Here is a 20,171-nt window from a genome sequence, read left to right as displayed (position 1 = left end):
TGAAAATGAGTTAATTTTTCATTTCGACTTTGAGGAATGGGAACAAATATCAGTTAATGATTCAAAAACTCTGCGGTATAAAGATGGACACCTCTCCTCTGCAGGTGCTTCTAGCTGCCCTTCTCCAATGCACAGTGTAGACTACAGAAATGTTCTCTTCTTTCCATTTAGAATATTACCCAGTGGTCGTCATTCCAGCGGGAGCCCGAAGCATTGAGATCCAGGAGCTGCAGGTGTCCTCCAGTTATCTTGCTGTTCGAAGCCTCAGTCAAAAGTATTACCTCACAGGGGGCTGGAGCATTGACTGGCCCGGGGACTTCTCCTTTGCTGGGACCACATTTGAATACCAGCGCTCCTTTAATCAGCCGGAACGTCTGTATGCACCAGGACCCACAAATGAGACGCTGGTCTTTGAAGTAAGCCCCTTCTGCTGATTCAGTTCTCAATTCTTCTAGCTGCATTTATAGTGAAGACTGTAATTTGAGCTAGCTCAAAGGACTCCCATCCTTTTGTTTCAAATTTTATTTCCTAATAGGCTAACTTTCAAAGTACAAGGAGGAGCTGGTATGGTGGTGCATGCCTGGAATCCTAATGACTCTAGGAGGTGAATGAAGCAAGTTCTAGGCCAGCCTCAGCAATTTAGCAAGACCCTGTCTCAAGAATTTTTTAAAAGGGATGGGAGTGCAGGGGACATGGCTTAGTGGGAAAGCACACAATCTCCACTATTGTGGAGGGAAAAAAAGCACAAAGAGGAAATGTCATTTAGCAATTCTATTTTGGAGAAGAGAACAAAAGTCATTGGACTTCCAGGAGAATGTGTTGATTTTCCCATTTTATATGCCAGCCTCTCACCATCATGCTTGGCTTTCCTGAACTCCAAGGAGTACAGCAGGAATACTTTTGAAATTATTCCCCTTGATCTGTGTCTGTCAATTGGATGGTTCATTGTAGTTATCCAAGACACAGGTCAGCTAGCCTGGGAGGAGCAGTTATATAATAGAGAAAATGTTTGCTTGAGTGTCCACAGAGTTTGTCATACTAAACCATCATAATTTTGTAGGTTGTGATTTCCCAAGAACCAAGAGAATTTGAATACATTATTAATGGGTAATAATGACAGTAAAAATCCCAGCCAACATGTCTGCAAATGACCGCAAAATGATTCTGTTTTATGTTTTATGTAGTCCATGTCATCATGTCTCTGAGTTTCCTTTGTTCCCATTGGGAAAACGGGACTGATGGTTTGCTCCCTCAGGCACGTGATTTGCTTCAGCATGCATAGAAATGATATTTGCATATAATGTATGCTTAGGAAACAAGGCATTTATGTTTGTCATTCTGAGCTTCCATTTCTTACTTGAAAAATGAGGGTGGAAAACCTAAGAGTTTTAGTCAGTGATTGCAACAAAATACTTGTGATAATCAACTTATAAAGAGAAAAGGTTTACTTTGGCTTGTTTACTTTTGGGCCTGTGGTAATGCAGTACTTCATGGTAAGTGCATGGTAGAACTGCTCACCTCCTAGTCACCAGGAGGTAGAAGAGAGAGAAAGAAGAGGATTCTGGTTCTAATATCCCCTTTGAGACATGCCCATGAATGACTGGAAGACTTGAAACTAGGTCTCACCTCTTGGTTTCCACTACTTCCCAATAGCATGCACCAGGGCCAAGCCTGTAACGTGGGCCTTGGGGGGACACTTAGCCAAACCAAAGTACTTACCTCACTGATTTGCCAGAAAAATATGGGATTGGGTGTGAAAAAAGGCAGCTATGTCTCCTTGTATTTGAGCATCACGCTAATCAATCTCATGCATTAGTTTATGAATCCCCATTTTACAGATGAGAACATTAAGCCTTAAAGAGATCATGTTATAGGTGGTTATAGGTGGCAATAAGTCCTATGGGAAAAAAATAAGGGTAAGAAAAGGAGATGGAGATTGTTTTGGGATTAGGCAGGATAGATAATTAAGATGGATAATTCTTTGAACATCTAAGTGGCAGGAATGAGGCTTGAACTAAAGTCTTTCTGACTCTGACTCTGTTACCCATGACATTATTTTATACCAAAGATGCTGGAATGGCTCAGCCACCTGGCATAGTAAGATTTTTCTCAACACAAAACTGCTGTGGATGCTCCCTGGGAGGTACAGAAGCATCCAAGAGGTGGGAAATACAGTGAGAAATAGATAGTACTGTTTGGAAATGCCTGCCACCCAGATTTCACAGCACAGTGAGAACATGACCGTGTGTCTTGCCCAACTCAGACATAAAGCTTGATCTAAAAGTTGAACATTAAGAGGATTGCTATCAGGAGTTAGTGTAATGGTTTTTGCTTAAAATTCTCTGTTTCCTCCTTTATGGCTCGGGTATAGTAATTTATTCGGTTAACATATTTGTAATTTCTGTGTCTTTGGTACTGTGGAAAGTGTCATGGTACTCACTTCCATGGGACTTATAGCCTGTGTGTACTCATGGCTGCAGGTGTTTTGTTGAGATAAGTAATCAGTAAAGCAAATTATTAGAGGCAGATTCTCTGTGTCTAATCAGAGGTACCCATATATCTTCCATGCACCATAGGATGGACAATTCTTTGAACAAATACCATGTGACTATGACATTGATGGTGGCTTTTTGCAGCTCTTGATAGTTCAGTGGGTGAAGCAGTGAAGACAAGTTTCTTACCCTGTGTGTGGAAGTTTGGGTGCCGTGTGTGAGTTCTCTGGGGAGAATTTAGATGACATCTTGGAGTTTCACCAATGGATTATTAGATTTGTTAGAAGGTTAGAAAGCAGAAAAGTGAAAATACCCATGAATTAGTCATTGAGTCACTCTGTGTCAGATGCCCTGGGCTTCTGTTGTGTCCCACATTGATATTAAACCAGGCGTATAATTGTGGATCAGATAGGAAAAAATAACAGGTGCGGTAGTACACACTTGTAATCCCAGTGGCTTGGGAGGCTGAGGCAGGAGGATCATGAGTTAAAAGGCAGCCTCAGAAACTTAATAAGACCCTAAACAACTTAGTGAAAACCTGTTCCAAAATAAAAGAAATAAAAATGGGCTGGGATGTGTTTCAATGGTTAAGTACCCCTGGGTCCACTCCCTACTGCCAAAAAAGAAAAAAACACCAAGAAGACTAAATCTCCCTGCTATTGAAGGTTGGAGTGTGGGAAAGTACAGTATAGTGTTACACAAGTAAGTACAAAAATGGACACAGGGTTATAGGTGGCAGTAAGTCCTGTGGAAGAGAATAAGGGTAATAAAAGGAAATGGAGATTGTCTTTGGATTCCGCAGCTGGTGGAGAAACGCTCTCTAGGATGAAACTTTAATGCGTAGAATAAGCCAGACAGAGTACAGGACATTCTGGTGGAGGATACAGCTATTATATATAACCCCATGTTGAGAGCTAAAGTTTTAGAACTTTAAAAAATGTCCCATGTAACTGGAATGTGGGGAGAGAGCCCCAGGGTGGGGTGGGGGGTGAGAGGGGAGCCCCAGATAACATTTCATCTGTGGTCAGCAGTTTGTGTTTCATGCTAAGAAGATCAGGATCTCACCAAAGTGAGGGTTTCAAAAACTCACTCTGGCTGCTCTGTAGGTAGGTGGCTGGAGGGGCACCAAGTGAGTCGGGGATAAAAGAAATGGATTCTTCTAGAATTCCAGGAAAGAATCGCACAAAGCTGAAACTGAGACCGTAACTGAGGAAGTGGACCTGTTTGTAGATTATTTTGAATTGAGAGCAGAACGTCCTTGGAAAGGTTATTAGGGACGGGTGGGCAGTGAGCTCAGGGAGAGGGTTAAAGGGATGGTCTCGGGCTTCTTCCTTGAGACTTTGGTGGGAGCTCTGACCAGTTGCACGGATCTGGAGGATGCCTGCAAACAGGGTTGGGGAGGAGAAGTTCCGTTCTGGCCACTTTATATTCCACCTGTGTCTTTGATATTCAAGAGTAGCTAGCAATAACACGTCCTCCATGTGTTTGCAGTACATCAAAGCAGCCTTGGAATGAACGCATGAATTGGTTCCTGAAAACACCTAAAGTAACAGTCGTGTATCATTCATTAACTGAGCGGAGCACTTAGGTTCCAGTTTTCTTTGATAAGCTGCTTCTTGGGAGTAGCCAAATAATCACCACTGCCAAGAACAGTTCTTGCAAGGAAACTGCTGAACCCTGGTTGGCATCACCAGTGAAGGGGAACGTATACCTGGCGTGGCAGCCGGGCTCAGCTGGGAATGGGACCCTCACGGGCATGGCGGGACTTGGTATGCAGAGGCCCATCTCTTAGCACCTTGGCTTCTCATAGTTCATTTCCCCCCTGCACCTGTATGTGCATAGAGAGGAGTGGATCCACCATCCTAGGTGTCTTTCTATTCCTGCTCCAACTACACGTGTTTTCTTCCAGATTTTAAGATGTTTAAAATCGGTGTCTGCGTCCTGTACTCAAAAGCTGTGCAAAGTCATTTTTTCAATATACATTCCAAGTGGTCCGCTGATCTCCAGAGGCAACCAGGGATACCCAGTTGCAAGACCACGCGGTCTGTTCTTCAGATTTCAAAACCCCCGCTTTCCCTACAATGTCAAGGATACTTGACAGGGTTGGAGATGTTGCTTTTGGAGCACAGGGCTGCCCCGTGAAGGGTCGCTCTCCACCTGGTAGGAATGGAACAGCACCAGCCTTAAGCCTTTACCTTGGAAACTGAGTAGAAGGCAAATCACTCTCTCTCACACACACACACTCACTCATCCATAGGTAACTTTAGACCCAAAGATTAAGAGCACCTTGACCCCACCCTTAACCCTGAGCAGCTAATGTAAGCCCAGCAAGTTTCTTAATCTCTGTGCTGTCCACCTTTATAAAAGGACCAAATAACACTTGATACTGTGGCATTATATCTAAATGGCCCTTATGCTTAATTAAGGATAATGTAAGATAAGCTCAGGGCCTGCCAAACTCAGAGCATATAATGTCTAGCAGTATCATCACTATTTGCCTCTGAGCACATCACATATATATTAAACACAAATAAAAATCTATAACTAACTCTCAGGCTATAGTTAGCCAGCTGGAGCTGGTGATCACAGACTCAATCGAGCTCCCAGATCCTATGAGATTATACCAGTGCTTTAATATCAGGCAATTTTTTATTAAAAAAAAATGGATTTCTAAATCTCTTAAGGAAAATTTTTGGACCCAGCAAATGTCTGAGTTTGCAAATGCAGCTGTGGACCATGATCATGAGTTACCATGGTCCTCCAGACTCGAGATACTAGGTCCTGGGGCTTTAGCCTGCGTGGTAGAAGATCCCTGAAGATCTCTCCACACTGATCAGAGGTTGTCACTGAGGGTACTCTTCTGTCCCTCCCAGTTCTTCATTTGACAGGGAGGGAGCAGGAATTCCAAATCATACTGGACCAAGGCCAGAGTAATGTGGGGTACAAGAAGGACTCTGGCCCTTAAAATTACACTTTAATTAAACCAAAGGCATAAGATTTGACTCCCCAGTTAAAGATTTGTTGATATTTTTAAAAAAAATTTTCTGGGGTCTTTCCCCCCCTCTCTTTTTTTAATCAAGCATCTGAACAGCAAATTTTTTTCCCTTCTGAGAAATGCATTTAGCTTGAAAGGCATCAGTGTCAGAGCCACAGGGCTTCCCTGGTGGTGCCAAGAGGTCTTTGATCTATCACTAAGCAAATGTACACAGACTGAGTTCTGGGGCTGGGGGGTGGTGGGAGAAATTTAAAAAAAAAAAAATCCTGACTCAGGAAGCGGGGCTAGAAGCCTCTCACGGCCTCTGCCACCGGCAATCAGGACAAAGTGCAATCACTCCTGATGAGGAATAGGTTTTCTGCAACTTTGTGACAAGCAGCCATTTTTTTGTTGTTTCTCTCTCTGGTTTTGTTCATAAACACAAAACCCTTCCCGTGTTCCCCAGCTCTGTTTGTAATCTAAGCTTTGCTGTTAAACATATATTCTCTGCAGAAACAAAAAAACACAATAGAGAATAAGACAAGAAATGATGGCGCGTGCCAAGCAGGGTGACTGAGCTCCTTACTTTCATCTTTAAAACCCAAAGTGTCCCCTTGTTGCCTGTGTGGACCAAATTCAACAACTGACTTGTTGTCACTGGGGGTATCCCAGCTTGGGGCTGAGCCTCTTTGTGCCTTCTTTAAGCGCAGCTCCGAGCATTGTTCAGCTGCACATTTAGCCCTGACAAAAGCTGAACCTTTGAGTTGTTCCCTGGGTGCAAGATCTCATCCCCAGCCCTTTTTATTTTTCATTTAGAGACAGAGTCTCATTAAGTTGTTTAGGAACTCACTAAGTTGCTGAGGCTGGCCTTGAACTTGCCATTCTCCTGCCTTAGCCTCCTGAGCCACTGGGATTACAGGTATGGGCCAGTACACCCGGCTCAGACATATATATATATATATATATATTTTACTGTACGTAAATACAAGAAGAGCGAGCTAGAATAATATCTGTAATAATATAGAATTTTAGTTTCACTGTGGGGGAGTAAGGTCTCATCTGCTTGGCTATTGTTTTCCAAAGTCTTTTATGTGCTCATTCAGATTCAATGAAAGCTTAAATGAGTGTCCTTGAAATGTGAACTGTCAGAAAACTATGTGGGTAGAAACTTGCATGATTAATTAGACATGCCTTATTTGTATTTTTAAAGGATTTATGGTTTCATTCAAAAGTTACAAGTACATTTGAAGGTTAAAAAAAAATCAACTCCAGTAACCTCGTATTATGTCTATTTTATCTTTTAAAAGCATTTGGGTTAATAGCTTTAATATTTAAATTATACTTTATTATTCTCAGGAGAACATCAAATTTCTGGTCAGTTTTAATCACATGCTTATATCTCTCCAAAGTTGATAGAGCATAGTTACTTCAGAAACTTAAAATTACAATAAGTAATGAATTGCATTTTTCCAAAACTAGACCATATCTTGATATCCAAGAGACCCATGACTTGATTCTTGAAAGGAAGTTAAATAAAGTTCATATGCCTCTCCATACAGCAACTATCAATTGAACCAAAATGAATACTTTGGGAGCCAAAAAAACGCTCACTCCAATATAAAAAATGTCGAATATGTTTTACAATCCTGTGGGACGCTGAAATCAGAGTGTGGGAACTTACCAAAATGGAAAATGCTATTCCATCCACACAAAGTATAAGTCTACAAACAAAAGCAGTTTCTCTTTGGCCACTTAAAATTACTGCATATTCACTAAGTTCTCATTATAGTGTAAAATTCAGCACCAGAGTGTTTGCCAAGGCACACAAGGGTTCCACTGTGAGGGTCAGACTCCTCTTTCACTTACATGGGCGGCAGCATATCCTCCCATTATCTTAGCTAATTTCTATTTTCAACTACCTCAAGACTTATTGATTTAGTAATTAATATCAAAGAAATTTTCTTCTCTTGTTCCTCTTGATGTCTGATAAAAAGAAATGAACCAGAAGTGGGGTACCCATTGGACAGACCTGTGCCAGATAAGAAGTACCAATGGTTAAGATACAAATCCTGGCAGTCAAACTTTATGGTCTCAAGTCTAAAGTAGGTTCAGAGCCAACCTTGGTACATGGGCCCTATTCTTTCTGGAAGCATAGTGGGTTAGACAGGGACCATAGTTGGCAATGTTACTCACAGCCACTGTGTGGGTTTGGATGAATCACATAGATTACTTGGGTCCTCCATCTCTCATTTGGGAAGTGACTTCTTCGTGATGACCAGAAGCCTTCCACTGTGTCCTGTAGTGGTGTGGTACCAGTAACCCTGTGTTATTAGACAATGGCTTCATTGTAGCTTTCACAGCCAACATAGTATCTAGAACATTACAGAACACACATGCACACACAGTAAATGACTCCCAGTGATCAAATGTATTCACTTAAAAAGTGAAACCTTGCTGGGTATAGTGGCGCACACCTGTAATCCCAGCAGCTCAGGAGACTGAGGCAGGAGGATTGCAAGTTCAAGACCAGCCTCAGCAACTTAGTGAGGCCCTAAGCAATTTAGTGAGAACTTGTCTCTAAATAAAATATATAAAAGGGCTGAGGATGTGGCTCAGGGAGTGGTTAAGCTCCCCCTGGGTTCAATTGCTGGTGCCAAAAAAAAAAAGTGAAACCTTCTTTCAAATTGAAGAATCTTACATTGAGGCTAAATAAATAAATAAATGAGAGGAGAACTTCTGCTGTGAAAGTTGGGAGCCAAGGGACCAGAACTTGTGTCCTCTGAAGATCCCTGGATGTCTACAGTACATGTTTTAAAAACCACTGTGTTTTATCATTTCTTAGGACTGGCCTCAGAACCATACAGTTTAAAGTTAAGTACAGTGAAGAGCATGTGTAAAGTAATGAAACTGGATCCCCTTCAATGCATTTGAGGAATTGGTGTGTTTCCTGAAAATATTCGCCTTGCCCGGTCCGTGTGAATAATTCCCCCACAGGAGGCTGCCGACCTGCTGGTTCACAGAAGGCTCACCTCAATCCGAGAGGCAGTTTTGCCTTCCTGGGATGGTGGGTTCACCAGATCATTACACATACTCCTGGGTGTTTTCAGTGCAGAGCAGAGTAATGCAATCCTGGGAGTAATTGACTGCTGTCAGGTAACCCCAAGACATAAGGGCATGGCCTGACACCAAATAAAAGTTATCTTCTGCTTCTGGTTATTTTTATATGTCAAAACTTTATAGGATGTCTAAGCTCAATGTTTAAATGAAATGGGAAACAGACTTTCACTTTTATCCCTAAGTCACGAGCCAGTCTGACTTTATAATGCGGTCTCTATTAGAGACAGTCCTTCTCCCTGGGCTCTTGCACTGATGGACTCAACCCTGGCAGCAGGTGATGTCAGTTTAAACAGTGCCGACCTCACTGATTTTCTCGGTGGCCAGGGGACATTCCTCAGGGTAATCAAGGATTTGTCTGATTGTTTTAGGCCCTAGAATTTTTAGGCATTATTTAAGCCCATCAATCACATTTCTATTTTGAAATGTACACACACGTATGTATAAATGACACATTTCTTCATTGCTCAGGGAAAAAAACAGTCACATACACACACATGCTCCAGCACAAGAAGAAATAAACATTAATTTGGCAATTATATGCTCTCTGAGATCTCTGTAGATACGATTTTCACAAAGTAGACAATTTCCATCAATTTCGACTTATTCTCTACAACAGAAGTCTGGCATAAAGATTAAAAAAGAATCTAATTGGACTTAAAAAATATCTAAGTGTTAGTCATCTGAAAGATTAAAAAGTGAGCTTATATTTTGATAGTGTTTAGGATATTATGGGTCAGAAGTTCCTGTACTATGTTTATTTTATTGGGCTTGGGAACAAGAATTAATGTGTGTTAATTCTGCACTCCCCAAAAGCCTAGCCTAGTATGTACTAGGGAAACAAGGCTTTAGAGTTACATTTTTAAGTGGTGGAAGTGTGCACACTGAGAACCAGAGTTGAAATATACACGACTTGGTTGCAAATACTCATTTTTTTCTGAAGTAGACATCCATGCTGGGCTTTGTGTGTGGGGCTAAAAACTTAGCATTTTTCCATTTTGAGGTTTACATGGAGGGAATTTAAGGTCACTCCCTTTGTGCTTTGTTTAAGCACTGTGGAAAAGGTTGTTCACTATACACAATTTTAGGCCTTGGCACTAAGGATTCTCATGCAAAACGTCTTATATTTTGAGATCAGCTAAGGTGTCCCTTTAGAGATGACACATGGTTTCGAAGTGTCTGAAGACCAGCTTTCTTGCCACCTCTCCTCCACCCTCCATCCGTGTCGGTCTCTCTGTCTCATACACGTGCACACACAACAGCGAGTGAGTCATCTTCTCTATCAAAGTGTCAAGCAGCTGGAGGGGACGTGAGGAACTCCACTGTGAGTGTTTCATTATTAAGTGACTTCATCCGCATCTGAGGAAGACATGACAACACACGTTGCTAGTCTGCAGCTGAAATCTGATCCTCCGTGTTTTTACAGTGATGCTTTTTAAAAATGTCTTTAAAAGGTTCTCCTTTATTTGCCACCCCCCCCCCATTTTTTTTTAATTCCGCCGTGTTAAGCAGCAGAAGGGAGTCATTAACTCTTCGAAAGCCCCTTCGTATTTGATCGTGCACCGAGGGAGAATCCTGCAGCTGAAACACGCCGGGGCTGTCCCAAGGACAGTAAGTGAGAAATAGGTTAACCCCAGGCTAGTTTCGAGGCAGGAAAAGACATCTAAAGAAAATTACTATAATAAACAACTTCCTCCACTCTTTGGCAAAAGATGATGATGGGGTGGCGGGGGACCAGGTGGACAGGCACATTGATCAATGAGATGATAGTGTGTGAGCGCCGTTGACAAAGTATTAATTACCTTCTGGTCCAGCCCCTTCCTCGTGACCCTGCCGGCTGAATCCTCCCCGGGGTAAAGGGGATGAGTGACGATGTACCTCCAGATTAAATCAGTGCAGGGAGAGGAGTTTAGCCGAGCAGCGTGGCCTGAGTGAGGACGCGAAACACAAAAGAGTCCAGGAGGTGGGGAGAATTAATTCGGAACAGATGACATAAAACTCAGATGCGAGAGGACGATTCCCAGGTCCTCTGGCCACGCACATCATCTGTCTGGAGGTGGCCGTTTGCTGTTTGAAGCAGGGGCCTCTGGTGAATTTGTGGCAGATACCCCTGCGCTGGGCTGGAGGATGCTATTTATTTCTGTTTGCTACACTTTGAGGAATGCTGATGAGCTGACCTAGAGCCGTGGGGGAGCTTCAGTGCATCAGCCCACACCTTTGAAGCAGCCTCACAGATGCATTTCCAAGTCCCCGGCCAGGGTCTCTGTTGCCCTCTCTTGTCAAAGCCGACTCACTCACACCTAATAGCCACGATGATACCTGGTCACATTCTTCAAGCTTCGCAAAAGCAAGAAGGCAAAAAGAACTGGATGCCTTTTAACCTCATGGGACATGAATTTGGGCACCGCAAAACGGCTCCTCCTTGTGACATGTAAGGTGGCGCAATCTTGAGACTGATCAAGGAAGGACCAACCAGTAGAGTCTGTTATATTGCAATTGTTCAAATAGCGATTAAATAAAACAAAAAGGTGGGGGGGGGAGGGGAATGGATAGAGGAGATTAAGAATCCTGTTTAAATTAGGTAATAGCATGTTCGAGAAGTAAAAATTTCAGGGCTGACTCCCATATCACAAAGTAATGTTTTAGCTGGCTGTTGAATCCCAGAGATAAAATTCTTTCCAAAAGTTAATACAGTTTAAAATTTAAAATTAGAATCCTGGCCACCAACGCAGTGTTTGGGAGGCATTGTTGTGAGCATTAAGATGTCAGGGTTTGTAGTTAGATATCACCAGGGAGCTGAATCCAGTGCCGCTTCCTACCAGCTCTGAGACCTTGGGCTTTGGTTTATTTACCTACACTCTACTAGAATATTAATAGAGCCTTTTTATAATACAATATCAATTTTAAAAGAGAACGTATTTTACAATGCTTTGCCTGGCATACAAGAAGCCTTCAATAAGTATTGCTCTTGTTATTTTTAAAGCAATAAAATATATTATGGAAGATTTAAAAAACAAAACAAAACAGGTTTTCCTAGCATGCATTAAATAAAATTAAAAGTGGAAGCAAAAGAAAAATTAATTACCCAAGATTACTCCAAGTGTCCTGGGTTTTAAATTTGTGTGCCCCAGGCAGAAAAGACATCACTGCCTCCCCCCTCCTTTAGAAGGCAGTTGGTAGATCCCAGCCTCCTCTGTGGTTTTCCAACTTAAGAAGCTGTAAATTTTATAACTCTGCACCCTGCGGTCAAAAGCTGCTGAGTGTTGTGTCTGAAGTCAGGTGGTTTGTGTGTTAAAGGTAGACATTAAACAGTTCTTTTGAGGACCTGGAAGCATTTAAGGAGGTTACTTGCCAGCTGTAAATTAGAGACCCAATGCCAGTTGGCTGGAAAATTCTTTAGATTAAATCCAGTTAAGTAGACTGAATCACTGGCAGTCTTTCCAGATTTGTGCATTTAACAGCTTGGCTACACAGTCTGACGTGCAGCCTGGGATGGTCAGAGTGGCATCATTGTGACGTCATGCCATGACAGCAGGATGGGTGCTCCTGGGACCCCGAGTGCTCTTGACAAGGTCTCTTAAAGGCTTTAAAAATATTCATAGGTGATGGGTATTCATTTTCAAATTATGTCCTGTGTGAGGTGCATTCTCCAAAACTCTTAGAAGTTGGACTCTCAGCCGTGTGCTAGTGCACACCTCTGCTAGCTCCTCCTGGTTCCCAGTGGAGGTGCTGTCTGTAGTTAAAACGATGGTCACACTGATGTACTTAGGTGTAAACCAGGCCAGCAAATTGGAGCATATGGTCTCCATCCATGAAGGCAAGGAGAAGTTATTATTAGACCAAAGGGTCATTTAGAATTTGAAAAAAATGACTCATTGACTCAAAATCCACGTGAGGAGATCCCAGATTCTAAGTTTGGTAGAACTGGTTTTGTGGCCTTGGAACCTACAGAGTCGCAGGTGACCTTGTGCTCAGAAGGGCCCTAGATTTGCTTTAATGCTCTGCTAAAGGTCTTGAATTTTCATTTTGCATTGGATCCATAAATGATTGGTCGTTTTTCCTGAGGGTGAGACTGATTTCTCTAATAAAATGATGTCTCTCTGAGAACAGGAGAGACCCACAGAGATTTTTTTTCAGCTGGGCAGGTAGCCTGTGTCCCAGGGATTGTAAGCCTGACATAGAAGATAGGAGGCAACTGCTCTGTTCTGTCCCTAGTCCTTCCTCCTTAATAATACAGAATAAGGAGAAGGGCAGAGAAGAGAACTCGTCCTGAGAAGAGAATAATACTGTGTGATAATTGCATGTGCTCAGACCTTTTATACATCTGGCCTCCTTGCCTATCTGCTTGAGCTCTGACTTCCTTTAAGAGGCCTTGGTGAACTGATGTCATAGTAAATTCTCAAGTGAGCTTGCTCCTGGTCTTTACAGATATTGTCTCCGAGCCCAAATGACCACACAGCTCTGCCTGTGAATGGATAGCTCCATAGACTCTGAAGTCAAGCCTTGAGTCCCTTGATGTTGTAAAGCTGAGTGGCTTTTATTTACGAATGCACTCACTGAAGGCACCGTTATATTTAAGAATAGCAAATGTGCTATACATGCCAGTGGCTATAAAGCTGTAATGGAACACACACACACGCAGGCATCCAGCTACCACGTGTTTTATGAGTTGCTAATTTAAAGTTGCCTGTTCCTGTGAACATTTACAGCACCTTGTGCCGTTTCTCATCTTGCTCTGGCTAGATACATAGGTGCCTTATAACCTTGATAATAGGAAATGGACTCATTCCCCCTGTTGCCTTCAGATTTTTCTGTTCAGTGCTATTCTTACTTTTAGCTCAAGTATTTCATTTTCCTGAGGCTCCTTTCATATTTCCATTTTAATTTGGGGGAAAGGGTGGTGGGAAACACCATCTGATGGTTCTTTGTGGGGAATAGAAAGCCTCAGAGAAAACAGAAGCTCTTTTTTGGTTGCTTTGCAGCTTCTTGGCCAGAGTATCAACAAGATGGTTTGTTTATGGCAACCAAGCTGCTTTAGGTGGCTGTGTGACTTCAGGTGTCCCTGTGATGCAACCCTGCAGCTTCACAAAAGTGTTGGATTTCCAGCCCACACGGGTTCTATAGCTCTATGCTTTGAACCTGTTAATTAACTGTCACTGAATTGATCTTACACGCAGGCCTGCCCCATCTCCTCCACTGGAGGATATCACCTCCCTTCCTTCCTGGAGTGCTATTTTTAGTTCCCTGACTGTGGAAGTCAGAGGAGACATGACGGTGGCTTAGGTCAGGACAGGGACAGTAATAGGAGAGGTGATATGAAGTGTCTTGAAAGTGTAGATAACCCCGTGTCCTGGCCTGTTAAATGAGGGTTATGAGAAAACAGAGAAGAGTCCAGGGTGGCTGTCACACTCCATATTGGCCTAAACATTTAGAAGAATTGGCGGTCATTTAATGGATGAGGAGACTGAGGAAGGGAACAGCCTTTCTGGGGCCAGAGGAGATGATGATTTCAGTGTTGGACTTGGATGTACCTTTTAAACATTCAGGAACAGATGCCAGGTAGGCAGTCAAATAGGTTAATGGGAGGTTAGAGGCCAGGTTCATATTCAGCTGTGCAGCCAATATGGCGGCCATTAACCAAATGTGGTTAACTTAAACTTATTGAAGTTTGAAGGTCACTTTGACAATGAATAGAGAAGAGATAAAGAGGATTCAGCAAATGAGACTGGTAATGAAGGTAAGTGAAGTTAGGGGTAAAAAGTAGGGGTTTGTGGTTAGAGAAAAAAAAAAAAGGAAGTGATCAACTGTGTCCAATCTTGGTAATTGGTGAGTAAGACAAGGACTGTCAACTACCTGGTTATGACAAGGTGCCCTTGAAAGAGCAGTTTCAGTGATGTGGTTGAGAGGAAGATCATAACAGGTGGTTGAGGAGATGAGAAGGCAGACAGTAAAAACAACTCTTGGAGAATTTTTTTTGTTATAAAGGGAAACAAACAGATGCTTTCATCTTCAATCTGATTTTTCTCTTAAATGCATCTTGCAACATGTTCACAGCATGTTTTTGCAGTGAAACCACATGCCATGTATTCAGGCTCTAAAACGTGAAAGTAGTACATATTGTAAGTACTTGTTGAAACTTCACTAAGCCATTCAGGGACTTAGATATTCTGGCACCAGAATATCTAAGTCCCTGAAGCTCAAAAGGCAAGAACTCCCTTTTTTATAGTTTCTTTGCATTTCCATTGAGGATCCATCCCCCTATGTCAGTAGAAACCAGAATATAGCTTGGTTGGGGGCCTGGGTGGTCTAGAAAGTGGAGATGGGTAAGTAAAATTATTTCTATGCAGTGCTGACACTTTCTCTCCTGTATGTCCATGTATGATGTGGTTCCACTGCAGAGTAGCATGGTCCTGCCTCAGGGTACATGGCTTTCTGTTGGTCTCACACAACTCACCTGCATTTTATTGCCCTATATGTAGATGTGATACACCACATTATTTTCTTCTCTACAAGATCTCTGCATTTTTGTTGCACAAAGAAAATGACAACCATAAGTATCAGATTTGGAATATACTTTCATGAAGGAGAAATTGAGTTGAAATATCAGGGAGCACCAGGATTATCTTCTGAATGCCCCCAATGCTACTTTGAGGGTGAATAAAACTCTAAAGTGTGTGCATTTATACCACATGAAAACATTAACAGAAACCCTAGAAATGCTGGATAAGGGAAGCTCGTTATTTATTCAAGTTGTGTGAATGCAAGTCGAACACATGATTCCAAGAACAACTGTATGGCTTAGCTGCAAAAATAGGAAGAGCAAAGATTATAAAGTTCTTCAAAACTAAAAGACCCCAGGGACTTTGATTTTTAAAAGATTTTCATGGGCAGCTGGTGAGTATCGGACATTGTTCTTTTTAATGGTGCTACCTCTTGTGTGGTTTTAGATTTTGTTTCAATTGGGGTGAGGGAAACACAGGTCCATCAATTAACATGTTGGTTGTTTCTGGGTGGCACCTGGATTTGTTTTGTTGCCTTACAAGTGATGTCCACACCATGGAATCTTAAGTATCAACCATAATGTTCCTGGAAACTCTTAAGCTAATAGCAAAGTGGAAATCATTTGGTGGCATCCTAAAAAGTAAACTGGTACAGTGGAGGTCCTTGAAAAGCCACCACCCAACCAACTTTAATTGAGGTGGGATCCCACCAGACGGAGATAGAGCCAGAGGTTCCTATTTTTAACTCGTAGTAGGCTTTGCCTCTTGGGCATGCATGCCCAGTTCTGGTGGTAAAGGATCTTCCACAAGACTGATGGAGCTGGAGAAAGCTAGTTATTTATATTCATGCTTTGAGCTTGGAAGGAAAAAGAAAGGAGTAGTTAAGAAAAAAGGGCATCAAGAAAAGGGCTTTTGCCTACATCAAAACCAAGGTGATCTATTGCATTGTTGAGGCACATTTTGGGGAGGTTTTATTTAGGCTCATCCTCTAGTGACTTGTGTGATCTTGCACATATCCTCATTTTATTCAGTGGAAAAATGGGAAGTTGCATTATAGAGTTGTTGGAGGAATGTTTTGAGATAATGCATAGGAAAAAGTCCCTCAGAGTATATGACACCCAAGAAGTGCCTGAAAGAGATTGCTCTCATCCCCATAGTCAGACCTTAGGGGATCAGATTCACCCCGAGTCCTTGCGTTTTTGAGACTCAATCCATTCCAGTCTACATATTACCAAACCAACTCTGGCTTTCTTTTTTCTGTACCTACAGGGATTAGGACACAGTTAACAGACACATTATTTGGGGGCAAGTTCTTTTTGGAAACCGTTGGAAACTCATTTGGATTCTAGAGTCGATGCTAGGCAACTCTAAGTGGGGTATCCTTTAGGCTTGGGGGTACTTTTCCTGCGCTCACCTGCTACTGACAGTCAGGAAAGAGCTTATAACTAACATCCCAAGATACATCATAAAAATGAATATGTGTCGGTGCCACTTCATCCTGCTCATCTGTGGGGAACCACTGAGCAGGTGTGGACCGTGCCAGACCTTCAAGTTTAAGTAGGGTAGAAACCTGACTCTATAATTTTTCTTCATTTGAATGTAAAAACTGTATGTATGTGTGTTTATATATATACATTTTTTTATCAATTAGTATACCTGGAGTTAAAGATTGTGCACTTATGGTAAATAGCAAATTGTGCTTTGAATATTAGCATCTATCTAAATCATAGTTTGATTTTATGAAAGATCGTTTTTTAAAGGGAAACCTTTAAATCAACATAAAACATTCTTGGGAACAATGAAGCAAATTGACTTTAAGCTCAAAATGACTTGCAAATAGCTTTAAGATGTTTAGCAAGATTTCTAGAATGCCAGGGTCTGACTTGTATTTTGACCTCTGATTTTTATCTCACACTGTCCCCAGATTCTGATGCAAGGCAAAAACCCAGGGATAGCTTGGAAGTATGCACTTCCCAAGGCCGCAAATGGAACTCAGCCAGCCACAAAAAGACACCAGCACATCTGGAGTACTGTGCCGTCGGATTGTTCCGTCTCCTGTGGTGGAGGTAGACCACTTCCTGATTCCATCTTCCAAGCCTGTCTCCTCTGAGAACCGGGTGCTTCTCTCCAAGACTCTTTAACAATGCCTGGTTTAAATAAGTCACCCAACAACTGTCTTCCAGGGGAACCATCACTGTGAAACATAAATATTGTACTATTGGAGAAATTTCCTATGTAGAAAAGAACAAATGCTCACAAAGTTCAAATCGCTCACCACAAAAGCTCAAAAATTACATGCTTGAAACTTATGAGGGGAAATGTATGAAATACATTTGTTTATAAATACAAGTATATATATATATATATATATATATATATATATATATATATATATATATATATATACAGTTCACTTTCTCCTAATCCTGACTTTCCTGCTTTCTCTTGTTACTGACATCTCACTGGGCTCATAGACAGTGGGATCAAGACAAGTGAGAACATACCAGGCAAATTTAGGATGACCATCTGAAATGTGAATATTGTGTCACCCCATGCGTAAAGGCATGGTAAGGTCAACAAAGTCTCTTTCAGGAGAGAAGCGGGTTCAATCCAGGAAATAACCTGTGCCAGGAAAGAACGGCAACCATCCACTTAACATGGACAAGGAAAGAATTTTATATAGATGCCAGAAATGTCACATATTTTTTGGTGTCAGTAATTGTCATACTTGCTCCTTTGGGAGAAAGACTGAAAGTTCATGCTCATAAACATGTCCATGAAACCAAAGCATGATTTCCTACTATCAGGAGCACTGGGTGACAGCAGGTCTTCCTCCTGGGCCCACCCCACTCAGCAAAGCAAGGTCTCTTTGAATCAAGGATAAAGCAAAGATACAGAAAATGAAGAAATTCTTGTGTCTATGAGGCTTGTCTTTAGGCAGCCTTGCTAATTAACAAAATACAAGAAAATATTTTTTAAATGCATGTAGAAAATAATCACCAGATAATACATCTTTGTTAATAAATATTTCAATTGCAATCTGCTAGAAAGAAAGAATCCTCCAGAATTCTTTCATCAACAGTAGGCAACATTGATACTTTCCATCATTCTATTTTTAATATATGAAAACACTCATAGGTTTGACAGTCTCAGCCGTGTGGCATAAATGTCATTTTGTATTCTTTCTTACTGAACAGCTATACTGTACACAGATCTTTGCACTCTGCTCCTTTTTCCCTTAGTCTCAGACTGTGAGCAATTTCTCAAATATCAGATGTGCTTTAAGAACTTTTCTAATGGCTTCTTGCTATTCCAGGGAGAGCATAGCATCTTGGGAAAGAGACAGAGTTGATCCATTTTTAGTTCACAAGGAATAAATCCAAGCATGATGCGGTTGCAGGAGAAGTGCCTGGGGAACTCCCTGCTTGTCTGGATTTATCAAGGTCTTCATGCAGTTCATAGACTGTGGTATAAGCCCTGGGCATAAGAGAAGGTGGCTCCAGATGAATAAATTCTATGGAAGTATACCAGTAATTTCTGGGAATCCCAATGTAGTTGTGATCCCTGCCTCTTTAAAGCAAACCTGCTTGCACCCAAGTGGCTGGACTGAGTGCCAATCATCATAGCAGGAGGGACATTTAATTTGCTTCTCTGAGTCCATTTAAGGGAAATTATCACATAAATTTAAAAAAAAAAGAAGCACAATTCAAAGGGGAAGCAGCTTTCTTACTAGAGGAGCTTAAAAATGCAGTAATTCATACACACAAAAAAGTCTCCAATACGAAGTCCTGAAATGAACAATCAAAGCAAGGCAGTCAGATGCCACTCCACAAGCCCACAGTTCCAGCTGATGGCAGGAATGCACATTCAGAGTTCCAAGTTTTGCAGCATGATATGTATTCAGTAAGAAAATACAAGATGCTTCATGACAAATCAGAATCTTAGCCTTTTCATACATAATTCATTAGTGGGTTTTCTATGAAGAACATTTTCCATTAGATGTGTTAAAGCTTGCTGAGGTGTTTCCTTTTATGGTTGCTCTTTCCAAAAAGTTGTATTTATCGCTTTATGATGCTGAAATCTACATAGTCTTGAAAAGTAAAAATGTACACATTCGATGATTAAAATTTATTATCTTGGAGATAATTGGAATTCAAGTTAGTTGCAGTCATATCAAAGGGAGGTGTTTTTACAAAATATTTTTGGATTCTGTTCCCTAAATAGAGTTATCAGAACACTGGTAAATCCCAAGCTAAGTTTGGAAAGCAAGTTGAACTCGTTAATTATCTGTAATTTTCACTCTTGTTCCTTCTGATGTCTTATTAGGTTATATCAGTGTAAAGGCCATTTGCTTACGAGATCAAAATACTCAAGTCAATTCCTCCTTCTGCAATATAAGAACCAAGCCAGCAACTGAACCCAAAATATGCAATGCTTTCTCCTGCCCGGCCTAGTAAGTCATGTGGTCATGTCTTTCTGTTCATACTTGTGTGTGAAGGCCTTTGCTGGTGTGAGATGCTGCAAAGCCCACTGTCAATGCTTCTAATTGAGAGAGATTGAAAAGTAGATGCAATCTCTAAAATAAATTTAGAAAGAAAAGATGGTTGAACTGGGGAATGAATTCTAGAAGGTGTGTGCGTGACTATACCACAGAGTATCCCAATCTTATATATAACTATTAATGTATCAATTAAAATGGAATAAATAAATAAATAGAAAAATCAATAGAGTAGAGAGAGGGCATCAGGGGAGGGAGGCAGGAGGGAAAGAAGGAGGTCATGTTAGGGATTGAAATGGAGAAATTACATTATATGGATTTATGAAAATGTCAAAATGAACTCAGATATTATTTATATCTATTATGCACTAAAATAAACTTTAAAAAGGTAGGGCTGCATTATGACTTGAAAAGTAAAAATCTTAATCTGCATTAGACACTCAGTTGACTTGAGGAATGTTATCTTGGGATGTGAAAATGTCTTTTTCTTTTTAACTTTTAAATAGAAACTCCACTTCTCAGAACTGAATCAAACAGATATTTAAATAACACACAATTCTATATTAGTAAAATGTACATGTGGTTGTATGCTT

At 41.2% G+C, this 20,171-nt stretch overlaps 1 protein-coding gene across 2 annotated transcripts in view; it reads left to right on the top strand.

Annotated features, from left to right (window-relative positions):
- Positions 1-20,171, top strand: part of Adamts18 (ADAM metallopeptidase with thrombospondin type 1 motif 18) — a 142,376-nt gene that overhangs the window by 95,486 nt on the left and 26,719 nt on the right. For both annotated transcript variants that reach the window (XM_046434986.2, XM_058575883.1), the window contains exons 14-16: positions 172-416; positions 17,005-17,146; positions 19,407-19,533. In XM_046434986.2, the coding sequence (XP_046290942.1) occupies positions 172-416; positions 17,005-17,146; positions 19,407-19,533 (514 nt within the window). The remainder of the gene's footprint in view (positions 1-171; positions 417-17,004; positions 17,147-19,406; positions 19,534-20,171) is intronic.

Source organism: Marmota monax, unplaced genomic scaffold, assembly GCF_021218885.2.
Source record: "Marmota monax isolate L192 unplaced genomic scaffold, Marmota_monax_Labrador192_F-V1.1 WCK01_AAM20220418_F8-fsc00024, whole genome shotgun sequence".
Taxonomy (NCBI): Eukaryota; Metazoa; Chordata; class Mammalia; order Rodentia; family Sciuridae; genus Marmota; species Marmota monax.
This window is presented reverse-complemented; position numbering and strand designations above follow the sequence as displayed.